The sequence below is a fragment of the Myotis lucifugus genome, unplaced genomic scaffold, assembly GCF_000147115.1.
Source record: "Myotis lucifugus unplaced genomic scaffold, Myoluc2.0 scaffold_105, whole genome shotgun sequence".
Classification (NCBI taxonomy): Eukaryota; Metazoa; Chordata; class Mammalia; order Chiroptera; family Vespertilionidae; genus Myotis; species Myotis lucifugus.
Window position 1 is genome coordinate 3276944 of NW_005871153.1, and position 15693 is coordinate 3292636.

A 15693-nucleotide genomic window follows, 5' to 3' on the forward strand; every position below is an offset into this window, starting at 1 on the left:
AACGGGCTACAGTTGTGTTTTAATCACTATATTACCCCTCCTTGAAATTTCCTTAGGTTCCTAATTGTCTTGTAGATCAAATGAAAATTCTTAATGGAATCCAAGCTTTCCACCCTTCTTATCTTCTTCCCTTCTACCCTTCTTATCTAACCACTCTTGGCTCCCACTAACATCCATTCACATTCTCCCCGCGTTAATTTCTTTCTGTGGGCTACAGCTCATGTCATTCCCAGTCCCTGCATCTCTCACTCATCAGTAAGCTGAGCTCCTCTCACTTGCCCCTTCCCATTGGCTTTCTACACAGTTGTCATGGGCATGAGTTCCTTTCTGTGGCAAGCTCTCTGCCTAATAGTGTGGCCACTGAGGATGGACACCAGGGACTGTGTCCACTTGCTGGAACCCCCAGCTCTGTAAAGGGACTGCGGGGGAGGGGTGCTGTACATTGTGAGTGCTTTTGTTATCAAATGTTATTTGCTTTTGTATTCCTTTTCCTCCAGGTACAGAGTGAAGACAGTGTCCTTCTGTTTGTTATTGCCTGGACAATCACAGAAATTATCCGTTACTCCTTTTACACATTCAGTCTATTAAACCACCTGCCTTACCTCATCAAATGGGCCAGGTAAAGTACAGGGAATGAAGACTAACTTTTGAAATGATCTATCACTGCAATATTGTCTAAATACTACTTCTAAGTTTTTTTTAAAAAAATGTATGAGATGGGGGATGGGTAGAAAGCTGGTCTGTAGATTTCATCAGGATAAGGAACTCTATTTAATTTTGATTGTAGAAATACTGTTTTAAATTTTTTATATTTGTTATTTTTATTGAATCAGTTCTTTGCAGTTAAATTATTCAATAGAGATTTGATGTAGCATCCCTTTTTTGTCTGCATCAAATTTTACTGAAGAGTTTCTGCCATTATGATGTTTTTTTGGACCAAGTCCAGTTCTCCTCAATTTTCTCAACAAGCTATGACTCTTAAATTAATTTCTAATTAGTAGCAGTTTAGATTAGTATCCGTTTATATTGCCTTAATTATTTTTACAATAATATTCATTATGAGTTGGATAAAAGGCCATCTATTTATCTGAACTAATCCATGAGACAGTTGTAAGCAATTTTCTGAGTTGAAAACGACTATGGGGAGGATTGACAAAAGGAGCAAAGTTATCCTTGGGGCCCAAATGCCTCCTTTCATGGAAGGAAAATAGTGGTTCCTAGGCAGTGTATGAGTTGGGTGATTAAATTAGAGGCAGACCAGTTGTTTGTGACATTTCAAGTATGTGCACTTCTTTATTTTCTTCCTTTTTTCCCCTAGTAAACATTTTTGTTAGGAAAAGGGAAGAATGGGGGAAACATAGTTTCTAACCAACCTGGCAGGCATTGTGGAAGCTGTCTACCCATGGCCTATGGAAAATTCTTCCTTTTCCACCATCCCCCTTAGCATGCTGAGGTTGGCAGTGGAGAACATCTCCCTTTCATCTTCGCAGATTTCTCAGCTCCTGGAAGTTCCTGTACCTGGAATTTTGAAGCTCAGTACTCACTGTCAGCCACAAACAGCCAAAGACTTTTTATTTTTTAATTATTAAAGTATAGTTGGCATACAATATTATGTATGAGTTTCAGGTGTACAACATAGTTATCCGACTATTTATACACCTTACAAAGTGATCACTGCAATAAAATTATAGATCACTGTACAAAGCTATTACAATACTGTTGACTATATGTATTCCCTATGCTGTACATCACATCCCCATAACGTATTTTATTCCCCTTCACCTTTTCCACTCATCCCCCCTCCCCTCCAGCAACCATCAGTTTGTTTTCTGGGTCTCTGAGTCTGTTTCTGTTTTGTTTTGTTTGTCCGTTTGTTCTGTTTTTTAGATTCCACATGTAAGTGAAATATGTTATTTTGTCCTCTGTCTGACACATCACTTAGCATAATATCCTCTAGGGCCATCCATCACAAATAGCAAGGTTTTATTATTTGTTATGGCTGAGTAATATTTCATTGTATGTCATCTTTATCTATCAATGGACACTTAGGTTGCTTCCATATCTTGGCTATTGTGAATAATGCTGCATCAAAGGCTTTTTAAAATCTGAGCTGATGATTTCTTCAGCAATACTTATACCTCGAAATGACTTCCAGTTTATTCCATAGGATGAACTTCTCTCTGAATTCTCTTTGAAACATAGAGAATTTCTTTTTAAAGTGAAAGAAATTGTGTGGATTCTCCCATGTGATAGTAATTATAGTTTTTTCATTGAAAAATTACATCACGAAAAGTTTGTATAAATTTTTAATTTTTAAAATTAGCATATATTTCAGTTTTCACAACAGCATGCACAGACCTTTGATTAATTGTAGGAGTGCACACACATGGAATGCGCTATTTTTTTTGTCCATAGATCAGACTTAGTGTACATTGTTAAGGATTCCTAGACAAATGCTCCAACACCTTCTCCCAACTCCCTGCACATGCCCCATCCACTCCCACCCCATAGGGTAGGTTCAATATAAATCATAACTCAGTGCCCCTGCTTTACAAATATTTGGCATCACCTCAGTTTAGGGAGTTGTTTTCAAGAGTTTTTTAAGGCTGACCGAACACATTTATTTTATTTTAGAATAGTCAGAAACATACCTGCTATAGGCCCTTTCAAAAACCTGGCTTATGAAACCTAATCTTCAACAGTGGATGAACAAGAAAATGTATAAACAGACCAATATTTTCTAAAAGACCAGTACCGATTAGAAGGGTGGGAGTGCGTCTTTCTACTAACACTGGCTTCGAGCCTCAGTAATGAGCATTTTGTTTTGTTTTGTTTTAGGTACACACTATTCATTGTGCTATATCCAATGGGAGTGTCAGGAGAATTGCTCACAATATATGCTGCTTTGCCTTTTGTCAGACAGGCTGGCCTGTACTCCATCAGTTTACCTAACAAATACAATTTCTCCTTTGACTATTATGCATTCCTAATTCTGATAATGATCTCCTACATTCCACGTAAGTAAACAGTTATGCATAAATTCATTTATGTGTTAAAAATTGGCTCTACAATAGCTAGAGTTAAATGCCTTTGGTTGTTTTTACACCATATTTAGGTAAATGTAAATCTGGTTTATTGGGAATTTTCTCTGGTAGTAGTTGTAGAAAGATGACTCCTCAATACAGCTGCCAAAATGCAGCCCTTCTTAGTGTGTGGGTTTGAAACACTGACTACCAGGATGGTAACTGTTGGGGAAAAGTACTGAGTGGAAAACAAAAAAAGCCATTAAAGCCTTACCTTGACTTTTTCTGTTTCTCAGGAACTGCTTATTATGGTATCGGAAAAACATTGTAAAGAGGTGGGGGGTTTTTGCATTTTTACTATATCAAATAGACAGTTCTTCATTTTTAAGGAATCAGTAGTTAATTGGAAACAAATAGCAAAATAAAAACAGGTTAATTGCCCTGGCATGTTGCTCAGTGGTTGGCTCTTCGGCCCATGGACCGAGGGGTCACAGGTTCAATTCCCGGTCAGGGCCCCATACCTGGGTTGAAGGTTCATTCCCCAGCCCCGGTTGGGGCGTGTGGGGGAGGCAGCCAGTCAATGTCTCTCTCTCACATCAATGTTACTCTCCCCCCACCCCCCCGCCCCGCCTTCTACTCTTTCTAAGAGCAAGGGAAAAATATATCCTTCGAGTGAGGATTAAAAATAAAATAAAAACATTAAATTTATTTTTTTCGATATTGTATAATTCTCCTGTTTAGAAACCAGCACTAAAACCATTTGAACAGAACATAGTGTTCTCTTCAGGATGGCTTCCAGTATTTAACAGTGCTGCTAAAGGCCTATACTGGATAATCAAATGTGCCCCTCAGCGTACTTGGGAACAAAGGGAAAATTCTGTGTTTGAGGCCTCTGTGAAGTGAGTCCTGTTTGCTGAGGAAGAGTTGTTTGGTCCTTTTCTTGGGATTCTGTTGTTCATTGAAATCCTGTGGTTGATTTCCACATATCCAAAAGGACATAGGTTTCTTCTCCTTTAGCTATTCCTGTAGCCATTGTGACTGGCTCTTATTTTCGTCTATAAGGTACTATCTTCTCCCCTAAACCTTGGGTTAAATTCAGACAGGAGGGTTGGGCTTTTCTTCAGCCTACGGCACTAACTGTGTGAGTCATCCTAACTGTTGTAAGGACATGTTAGTGTCCCTCTGAGGAAACCTGCATTTCATGCATTGTGAAAAAAACTGCATCCTGATTTCATGTAGCATTTATCTTGGACACAATTCTGCTTCATGATTCACTTCCCACTCTATTAATTATCAGGTCCTTCTCTTGGGTGCTGAAACCATGGTGGCTAAAGGCCATCTCTCAGATGTAAAAGGGAGTTGCTTATCAAATAGAAGGTAAATATGGAAGAGTCTAAAAATTCAAGTAGTAAAAATTAGCTTACAGTTTTTTACCTTTCCAATGTTGTTCCCTAAGAGTTTCATCTTCCAGTCTCCAGAGCAACAATTCTTAGTTGCAGTTTTGCCATCCTGGAATAACAGGTATTATCCCAGTGAGCAGGCGCCACAGATTTATGTAACCCTTTGTACGCCACAAGCGTCTACAGACACGGGGATGGCTTCCGTTTTGAATGCGTGGCATTAACCGTGGCAGTTAAACTGGTTAAATTCAACATGTTTTTTGAGTAAATAGAGAAGAAATGCCATTCTGGGTAACCTGAAAAGGGTCAAGGAGGATCTCGTGCAGTCAAACCAATAACAAGATGCTGCCACACTGGCAGAAGTCAGGGCTGCTGCAGGGTCTCTGTCAGAAAGGAGGACTTCCTCCCCGCAACAGCCTCCTGGGCAGCCCGTGTCTGCGCCTCCACTCTTTCTTGTGTTCTGATGGCCAGCCAGTGCCCAGCCTTGCCTCTCCCTGCTGACCTCATGACAGCAGAATGGCCTGGTCTCCCACAGGCAGCCTCCCCATGGGTAGCATTCCTCAAGGAGAACGTTCCCGGTTCTGTGGGGCTTCCCCTCAGCTTTAAAATGTGAGAGAAGACCTCAGCCAGTGTCTGCACAGACTTCTCAGCACGTCTGTTTCTTTGTCTCAGTTCCTTCCCCCTTCCCTTTTCAGCCTCCTTTTGGTAAGAGAACTTGGCTTAGTTGAAGTTTATAGTCTTTCCTTTTTAAGGTGGCTTAACTCTTCTAGACAAAGAGTAGGGGTTGATTTCTAATAAAGATTAAAAGATTTCCTCCAAATCCCTGACTCCCCACCCAACTCAAGATGGCACCTGACCTGCTGCAAATCCTGTGTCTGCTGGCGGCGGGACGGGCGGTAGCACTGAGGCCAGTTTGTACACTTTGTTCCGGCCAACCGCACATTTCATCTTTCCAAAGCTTTGTATTTATTAGAAGAAATGCAGAATTAGGAGAGGTTGCTGTTGACATGTGGTCTTTACCAATTTGGTTTTCTTTCTACAACTTAAGTTTCTTTTAATCTTGTTTAATAGGGAGTTTGTGATAGATATTACATAGGCAACACCTGCTTTTATGGTCCTGACCTGTTACTGCATTGATGCACATGTAGCCCAGATTGCGGCCCATGAGCCCTGGCCCAGGAGGGCTTTTGTGTTGGGAAGCTTGGAGTCCTGTGCAAGGTGATCCTCCCTGCTGTGGGCAGTGGCAGTATGTGCTGTGTCTGCGGGACTCAGTAGATGTCTAAGTCCTGTTTACATTTTCCCTCCCCACATTGGTGAACACTGGTTATAGAGTGGGGATAAAAAGGCTGAGAAACAATGATGTAGGGAGAAGACACCAAGAAGCTGGCTCTCCCAGTTGTCAGTAACTATAACCACAGCTCTGATTTTTGGAGAAATTGAAAACGAAACTTGTCCCAGACAGAGCATTTCCAGTTGCTCTCATCCTCCAAGTCTTCCTTCCCTAGAGAGAGAGAGAGAGAATCCATCTTCTTCTTCTTCTTTTTTTTTTAAATCCTTACCCGAGGATGTTTTTGCCATTGATTTTTTTTTTTTTATATATAGAGAATGGAAGGGAGGGAGAGAGAGAGAGAGAAACATCAATGTGAGAGAGACACATCTATTGGTTGCCTCCTGCATGAACTCCAACCGAGTCTGGGGATTGAACCTGCAACTGAGTATGTGCCCTTGACCACAAATCGAACCTCCACCCTTCAGTCCACCAAACTGGCCAGGGCGAGAGAGTCCATCTTCTTACAGAAAGGGGCACAGTGGCACCCACCAGCCCCCACACCCACCCCAACACACCAACTGTCTCCATTCTGTGTGCCCTGAACTGGGAGAGCAGAAGGTAGAATTCTAAGTAGCCTGTTGTAAGGTTGAGGTTTTCTTAGGGATAGTCTTCATTATAGCCCAATGGAGTTAAACATAGGAGCCATGAATCTGGAATTGTTTTAACCCTAAAACTTGGGTTTAGCCTGAACATGTGGGTAATTCCGATGGAGACAGTGTCATCCACATTTTGGTCCCAGGAAGACGTCACTGCTAGAGCTATAGAGAGCCTTCAGCCCAAGTATCCCATTCCTTTTCTTAGGCACTCAGAAACCTCTAGGAGATGTGGAAGAACTCAAGGGCCATATTTGCCCTCTGTTTCTGACATCTGCCTCTTGGGCAGCCAGCAGGCCCTTGCATACAGGGATGAAGGCACACTTGGCCATCTTGCTCTGCTTGCCGCTGAGGGCCTACTGAATGGCTTCCAGCTCACTGTCCCCCCTCCCACCCTCTGAACTAGCTGTGAGGCTGTAGCCGCCCTGTACAGGGTGTTGTAATCAAATGCAACCAGAGGAAAAGGCCTCTGTGCTTTGCCACAACATTTCCCTTTACGAAAGCACATCTATAGAAATGTGACTGGCCCGCGTTTTTAAATGATTACAATTATCATTCCTTACGGTTTAATTATATCTTTACTTCTAGTTTTTAGATTATAGAGCTTGTCAACTTTTTTGGCTCTCTCGTACTAAAATAGTTCACTGTTGAATTACATGCACAAGCTGGGTCTTTTCTGTGAATAACTTTCTGCCTGCAAATAGTGAGTGGAGTGGTTGGCAGCCCTGCTCGGCATCCGCTCTGTAGCTTATCAGATCTGTGTGCACATGCCCACTGGTGGCCTGGAGTACATTTGAAATTTGGGAGGACCATTTGAAATTTGTCCAACTTGGAACCCATTTAAAAAGGAAGAAACTGTCAGAGAGCGTGGGCAATACTAGAAATTACCTCCCCCAAAATACAAGTTATTGTCTAAAAATAGACATTGGAACTGCTGAGAAGGGGAGGAAAGGAAGGATATTGTACACCCAAGACTATCTTACTGGAGTTTTTTACATGGTTATTGAATCCCCCAGTTTACAGTAACTTTGAGAAGGCCAGGCAGCTTAAACTGGCATTTTCCAAATGTGATCTCTGCCCGTTTCCAAATATTCCCTAAGTAGGCAGTACCGTCCAGTTCATTTGAGAGCCCTTACTTTTTAAAGTAATCTATAAATTACCAAGAACAGAATCTCCAGTGACTAAGATACTGGCTATCTTTTCATAAAGACTTTTTCTACACTCAAACCTGTCTCAGTTGTGTTCAGATTAGATGTAGTAGCACTCCTCCCCCGCCTCAGTCTGGCCTTTCACAGAACAGCCCAGAGCCTGGTCCTGACTGTCAGTGATTTGCAGTGAAACACCAGACAAGTTGCCTGCCTTCTCTGGGCTTGAATTCCTCTGAAACATGGACAATGACTCCCTCACTAGAATTTTTCACTTGGTTGTTGTGAAATCAGAGAGTGAGTGTAAAGGTAATACGAGTGTAAAGAATATAATTTGCTGGCTCTGTGGCATCTTGACTGGTAATGGTAGTGACAGTAATGTCTGTCAGTGCAGGCCACATGACCCTTCCTCCGTGGCTAACACAGGCAAAGGTAGGTCTCTGCGTTTTCCCTTCCCCAAATGCACTTTGTCACTCCTCGGCAACTGGACGATAAAGTAGTCAGAAAGTCAGGAGGACTTCAGTCCAGGTGCTTTACATGTTTTTATTTGTTTTCGAGAGAGAGAAAGGGAGAGGGATAAAACATCGATGAGAGAGAAACATCGATCAGCTGTCTCCTGCATGCCCCCTATTGAGGATTGAGCCCACAACCCAGACATGTGCCCTGACTGGGAATCAAACCCATGACCTCCTGATTCATGGGTCAACACTCAACCACTGAGCCACACTGGCCAGGCAAGTTCATGTGCTTTAAACATGCAATTTTAAATGTTCTCCTTAACCAGTTCTTTCTTTTCTTTTCAGTTTTCCCCCAGTTATACTTCCACATGATACACCAGAGAAGAAAGGTCCTTTCTCATACTGAAGAACACAAGAAATTTGAATAGTTCCTGTTTCTGCACCCCTCCAAAAAACAAACTTTTCAACAACAAAAAAATGCTGCAGACTTTTTGAGTTCCCAATACGTTTCATAGAAAATAAGTAAAACTATTTTTAAAATACTAAACAAAACGAAAACCAAAATCCAGTGTCACACAGGCCTGGGGTTTTATAAGATAAAACAAGAAAAAAAGCTGTTACATAAAACACCCTGGCCAGTCCATTCAGCATGCTTTTTCAACCAGAAGTTCCAGTATTTATGATGGCACTAGACAGGGATTTGGCATTTTTTACCCTCCTATTTCCTTCGTGTATCTGATAAAGATCTGTAACACTGAATGCCTGATAGTTGCAGTCTGAGTATGGAGGTGGCACCAGCTGGGTGCCCGGCTTGCAGGAGTTCTGTTCAGTCTGCAGCGTGGTCAGCATCCCCTTTCAAAGTGCTCCACTGCATGCTGAGAACTGTTTGTGTTTTTGCAGCGGCAACCTTTGTTCTCTGGAATGCTCTGAAGTTATGGCTAGGACCTTTTCCTCATGTCTAGTGAATGAAATACACAGTTCGTATGTCTGTGAAGCTTTGGGGTAGTACCCATAGTCAGAAAACACCTAGAACCCTTTTGTTTTCAATTGAGTCATTACTGCCTGCCACTAAGAAACGTGCTTGAATCTAATAAGTATGCGTACATATAGAGAACTTACCTTACCTGGGGCTCAGCCCCACTCATATTTAACAAAACGACAGTGCTCAGAAGGAGAGTTTCAGCGTAGTAAATGACAGGCACTCCCCAGTCCTGTCCTCAGAGCCCCTCTGAGCGATGCATTTGCAGCAATTGTTCTCATCTATGGCCCAAAACCAGTCTAGTCACAGAAGGGGAGGATCTGCTCATGAAACACATGGAAGGTGTTACTTTAGAAATGTCGTCGGAAGAACATTCAGGAAGAGGTTTCTGTTTCTACACCCTGATCATTTTATTTTTAAATTTTCATGAAACTCTTCTGTTTGGATACTTCTCCTAACTATGGTCCTCTGTAATTCCCACCAAGTTGTACATCCAGAGGCAGTGGGATATCCAGTGGGCAGTCAGGAGCTGAAAGCAGTGTCACCCACATGCTGGGGCAGCCAAGAAACCCTTGCTCATGGTCATTATTTAATCAGCGTCCTGTCTTTGTGCCATGTAATTGCTCAGCTGTGCATCTTGGACTCTTCCAGAAAGGGCTGGAGGAAAATGTAAAGCCCAAGCTCAGATGTGCACTAGATTTTAAACACAGGATGTTCTTCGTGGAGCCTTTTTTTTTTTTTTTTTTTGGAAAAATTGGTTGATCTTTAAAACATTAAAAGTCTAGCTTATAGAGTCATTATCACTTAAAATATAATTGCTAATGTCAGAAGAGTGTCATAATGGAAAGTAAATTTGAAATGCTTATTTTCATAGGCACTTGAAAGTTAACATAAGAATGAGAAGAAAATATGCAGCCTAAAATGTGATGCAGGCAGATGTGTAATAAATAACTTTTGAATTGAACATTAACATTCTGCTTCGCACAGTCAGCACTCTTAACTTGGGCATATTGAGATTAGAATCTATTGTACATGATAAACAAAATGTATGGGAAAAATTATATTTCATGCTTTTTCTCATTTCATTTTTCAAAACTGTATTTCTCCTGTCAAATAGAATCAATTTGGATTATAATAGCCTTATTATTTAATCTGGGTAAGATTTTTTTCAGTTGTTGGAATAGTTAGATGATGGGATGAAAAGTGCAGGTTTTTTTCAGGGTTGCTGGATTGGATTTATTCAGGCCTCTCTATTATAATTTGTCACTATTTAGGGAAACAGTCTGTTGCAGACAGTGGTATTGCCTCAAATTGCAAAAAGAACACAGTAAACAACTTTCTTCTCAAAAAGGGTCTCAGCCCCAGTGTTTATTTCTGTACATCAAACATTTAAAATGCTCGTGGCAGATAAGTAAAGACAGGCTACCATGTCCTTCAGCCACCTCTCCTAGTAACTGGTGTTTTTTTGGTTTTTTTTTTAGCTCCAACATAAATTAATGTTTTCTTTGAAGTGGTGGCATTCTTTTAGGAATTGAGACCATCCAACCCCACCAAATGTCCCACCTTCCTACAAAGTGTGAATGAAAAAGGTGGTGTTTGGTGGGTGTTTTGACAGACTTTCAGTGTTCATTTCAGTCCACAATCAAAGACATCAGCTGCCCCCTGACAGGATGTTTCAGATCCCTCTCGAGACCACCTTCTGGCCGAGGATTCTGTGAGGTGCGCAGTAGTGCTTTGTAGACGCGAGCTGCTGAATTGCAACTTGCTGTCTTCTGTTTGCTAAGGTTGGGATCGTTCATTTAACATGCATTGCCTGTGATCAGAGGCACCGTGGAGAGTTAGTCCTGGAATAAAGCACCACCCTGCCAGACGAGAACGGTCCTCTGGCACGAGCTTCCTACAGAAGATGTAGCCCTAAAGAGGCCTATGAAGAGACTGCCCTCATTTCCACTTGTGCTTTTGGTTATTCATTTGTAATAAAAGGTTGTCATCGATGTGGTGCAACCTACGAATTCTTTTCAATTCTGAGTTTCAGGTAAAACATAAAACACCAGAATCAGTACATACTGCTCCTTTGAAATTTGGGTAAAAATTTATATGATCATATATAGTCATTTTTGTATTTTTTCTATGTTGTGAAAACCAAAATTGTAATTTTATAAGTCTTTGATTCACTAAAATTCTATAATTTAAATGTATTTTTTGTATATTTAGAAATAAGGCATTCAAAGACTATGCTTAACTTTCTATGCATGCATTTGGAAGCTGTTTTTACTGATAATGTAGTAGTAAGTTGTATTCATAAAATGCTGATCTGTGTTGCATTTCAAAATAAACTGGTGTGTGCTCTGCCTGGGTCTGAAACACTGGCCAGCGAGTCTGGTGATTTTTCACATTAAATTGGCCCGAAAGTGGTGGTGTAGGAACACGGACACGTTTCCGTTCTGCCACAGGTTCCAGCTCACTCTTTGACAGTTTTAAAACGTATTTCTGCTCATCATGTGGTTCTGCACCTACAGGAAAAGTAGATTATATTAAGAGGTTTCCAAAAATTTGTTCTTCCTGCCAGTCTTCAAGCTTATCAAGCCCGTCCCCAATGCGGCTGCAGAGGGACAAGGGGGACCTCATGTAGGTGCCCAGGAATCTAAGAAACTCATCAGTGGATGATTGAGGACCCTTATCGTACAGTGTTTTTTGTCTTGTTTCTGTCTTTAGCCTAACTCTTCTAATGTAAGTTGAAAGGGGAAATACTCCTGTTGCCCAGCAATGCTCATTGCATATCAGACAGATACATGGTCAAGGAATCAAGTACCTCATCCTAAAGATGCCTCGACAGACAGAGCATCCTCCGGGCTGCTCCGCCCACAGGATACTCAGCAGATGCTTCTGACCTGCTAGTTCTAGGCTCCCAATGTCTTCACCTCCATGAAAGCTTGATGTTTCTGTGTGCTGAACACTTTCTGGTTATTTCTTTGGGTGATTTCTGTTATTTGCAGAAGCAGCCCCATCAACTCTTGAAGCTGAGCACTGAAGTCCTTAAAGATGAGCTAGGACGTGCTGGGGACATGGAGAGAGACCTGGGGTCCTCCCCAGAAGCCAGCAGTCACATGCCCTCACCTAGTCTACAAGGTCTTCCTCCGAGTTCACTCACCATTCGTTATCCAAGACTGTGGTCTTTATCCCAAGGGGGAACATTTCCTTTCCAAATGCTGTCTGGTCACGACTTAGATATTACCAGCACTGCGGTTAGAGTGAGAACCGCCTCACTCCTCATACAGAGTCTATCTATTTCAGAGACAGGCTTTATTTATGAAAAGAGAAGTAAAGTTACTGCAACCGAAGCGGAGGGCCAGATGGTAAAGTTAATATAGAGGCACCCAGGAAACACCACTTTTACAATCAGGGTGGTAATGGAAATCAGGGCTTTCTAATTGGTCATTGTCATATTTTGTGGCAATTATGTGTACTGTTAACATAAGCCCAGCCTGAGGACTTGCCCTTGGTATAATTAAGAGCTTAGCTGTTCACACAGCGTTCCAAAAATGCTGCTGTGTTCTGTTCCCTTTAACAAGAATGAAGACTAGCTTTGCAATTTCTCATACTTTTTAAATTCCAGCCTTACAAATAGACTGGCTCATTGTCATATAGTTTCATAGCGAAGAAACTGTTCTAAGCAACTATTACCAAAAATAGCCATACCTATTAACATTCCTCTGCGTGCAGCTGAGCCAGAGTTAGAAGAGAGCGCTGTGTCTTGTTTTGTTTCTACCACTTTCTTTTAGGCGTGTGAGGGACTGTTTCACCTTTTTTTCACAATTAGAGATACCCTGTAGGGGTGGGTCTCATTACCAAATATTATCTTTTTCCCCCACAAAAGGCAATTCACCCTAAAAGTCTCATTTGATGAGCAAAAATTAAATGTGAGAGACCGTGTACATAAGCAGCTAGTGCCCATTTCTTAAATCTTTTCAATACTTGAAAACTGTGTTCTGCTCACTAATTCCAGAACATAGACTTATTACCACAGCAGCTCTTTTGCATCTGTCTTTGACCTTGGTGGGTGCAATCCAGATACCTTTCTAGACGCTGCACTTGTAAAGCCCAAACGTTATTTCTGCCTCCCCCGTCGTCGTAGCCGCGCTGGCCTGTGGGGGGCAGCACCTCACCAGTGATCCGGGGCCGTGGGAAACAGCTTCTGCCCAAGGACGCAGAAAGACACTAATGAAAATTAGTTATGGGTCTCTATTGTCCATATAAAGTAAAGACAGTCAGACCTCAGCATGTTCTGGAGGGGTACAGTCAGTAACACTTTTTTTAGAGCAAAGAAACCATCTTGGATGGGTGCTGGGTGGCTCCATCTACCAGTTGCCGCCTCAGCCCTCCCCACATGGACCCTGCAGGCTGCTTGATCTTGAAATGCTGAGGGCTTTTGGAGCTGGGCAGAAAGCAGGTGGTAGTGCTCTTGTTTAACGGAGAGCCTGCTTGCTAATCTTTGAAACGTTCAGGAGGTCAGTTCCCACTCTTCTCTGCCTGGGTATTTTTGGAGGGTGGCCTGGGCCATGAGAAAATGTCAGGCCACCTTATAAGGCCACATCTGGCCCCAAGAATGCTTGTCTGCAGCACGTCCAGTACACTCAGTGGGTGTGAATTAACTTTGACTCTTGGACTGTGGGTTTTCTCACAGATTTCAAATGTTTCTACTCATGCCATGGAGTACTCTCAGTCTTTATAGCCTCCCTCTAGAAGCTGTTTAAATGACACCAATTTTGGACATATCGAATAGATAACCAAAGGCATGTGTACACCCGGTAATGGCCTCACACCACTCAGGCTGATTGTGCAGGGCCAATAGTGATAGTCTGCCACAGGCGGTTTATTTCTATGACCAGTGCATGTCAGTGTGAAATGCACAGAATTCGTTCTAAGTGAGGATGGGAGGATGGATATGTTGGGGGTTGGGGCAATTCTGGAGTTTAAAAAGTTCACACAAAAAGTTTCCTGCTAAACTTTTCAGACCTTTGTGCATATCAATGCAGTTTGTGAATCTGGGATGGGGGGTAGGGGGGTTGCTAATACAGGATTTCAAAAAACTATTTTTGAGCTTTATCCTTAAGACATCTTCAGGGCTAAGGCTGCTTGAACACCTTGAAAAATACTAATCTAGCAGCTTTCCCATGGGGAACACTAAGCCATCCAGAGGGAAGAAACGAGATGGGGTTTAGTCTGGGATCTGGGAAGATTTTCCTTTTTTGTTTTTAATAAACCACCATCATCAAATAGGTAAATGAATCATTAGATTGAGCACATGGTGCCAGCAGCCCTGGATGGAGTCTGTCATTTGCTGCTTACTGGCGGATCTAAAAGGTGTCTCAGTGGATGGGAACTTGTTCACATAAGAAGGCCCGGCTGGGACCAGCAGCCCCTGTGGTGCCTCCCAGGCTTGAAACCCAAAGCCATGCCCACACCCGTTTCTGAACACAGACTCAAGTGCCTGCTGCCAGCCCCTCACTCAGGCTTGTCCTGTTCTTGAGGCTCGTGGTATCAGGAGTGGTCGTCCACACCCCCAACCTGCCTCCAGGTGGCGGCTGCTTTGTCTGGTGTGCCCTGTTATCTGACAAGGCCTAGAGTTCCTTTTGTTCTGAGTTGCATCCTCCCCACGTCAGCTCACCACATAGACCTTATGAGCCAGAGAAGTCAACACTATACAAAGAAATCCAAGGCCCCAAGAGGGCAGATCTGGGACTAGCTCTTACCCACCCCCCGCCAGCCCTCGCCAGAGCAGCTCCAGGGCGGTGGGCCCTCTTCTGCCCACACCCACCCGAGGCTTTGCTGAAGCTTCCCCTCTTCCTCCTCTCTCTGTTTCCCAATCTCCCCTGCACATAGCCCCTCAACCTTCCCCATTTGCCCCTCCTGCCAGACTCCACTGTTCTCACTGTTACCATGAACCTCTGTGCCCGCTTCCCTCCCAGTGTGCCCTCCTGGCAAAACCTCACTCCGGTCAGGCCAGCTGCTCTCCTGTCACACCCTTTCCTGCACCTGCACACTTGGGGCCGCTCACCTGGCACAGAGTCCACGATTCCCTTCCAGCCCCATCCTCCTTAAACCTCGGACTTACTCTCAGGATAGCACCCTGTAGCGAGTGGCTCTAGGGTCCAGCCTCAGGCTGACCTGTGGCAGGGCCCCAAACAAGTCCCAGCCTGGAGGGCAGAGCTGTCCTAGCATAATTAAGCCTGGCCTTGTAGCCCTCCCTAATTCCTTCCTAAGTAGCTAATGGGCTGTGGGAGGTGCAGCAAGTGTTGCCAAAACAAGAACATTTGTATACATGTTAATCTACCCTTGTTTTAATCAGACTATAAAATAACGCATCAGCTTGCAGGCCAGGTCTTTTGTGTCCTCATCCAGGCACGGGAGATCCACCAAGCCCCAGCTGTATTCTCTTGTCTGTCTTTTCTTCAATCCTTCACCGCCCCTTCTCAGGTTCACCCTTGGCCATGCTGGCACGGCACAGCACCCCAAGTTTCACAGAGAAAACAGCCATCAGACAGCAATCCTTCAGCCTTCTGTCACCAAATCTATAAACCTGCCTGCACCGGCTCACCCTTTTCTTGTCCTTTTGTTAGAATGGAGGGGGTGACCTTCTATCCAAAGCTAATCCCTCCCTTGTGTCCTGGATGTTTCCATCATTCGCCCCTCAGGGACCTCACTCTAGCCATCTCGTCCTCTTTGCCAGCTCTTCCCATCCAGTACCTCCCACCTTGGCCTTGA

General features: G+C 43.2%; 1 protein-coding gene across 1 annotated transcript in view; it reads left to right on the plus strand.

Moving 5' to 3' along the window:
* Nucleotides 1-11297, plus strand: part of HACD2 (3-hydroxyacyl-CoA dehydratase 2) — an 80306-nt gene extending 69009 nt beyond the window's left edge. The window contains exons 5-7 of the mRNA XM_023757301.1: nucleotides 498-619; nucleotides 2839-3017; nucleotides 8295-11297. Of these exons, the coding sequence (XP_023613069.1) occupies nucleotides 498-619; nucleotides 2839-3017; nucleotides 8295-8377 (384 nt within the window). The 3' untranslated portion in view covers nucleotides 8378-11297. The remainder of the gene's footprint in view (nucleotides 1-497; nucleotides 620-2838; nucleotides 3018-8294) is intronic.
* Nucleotides 11298-15693: the final 4396 nt, after the last annotated feature.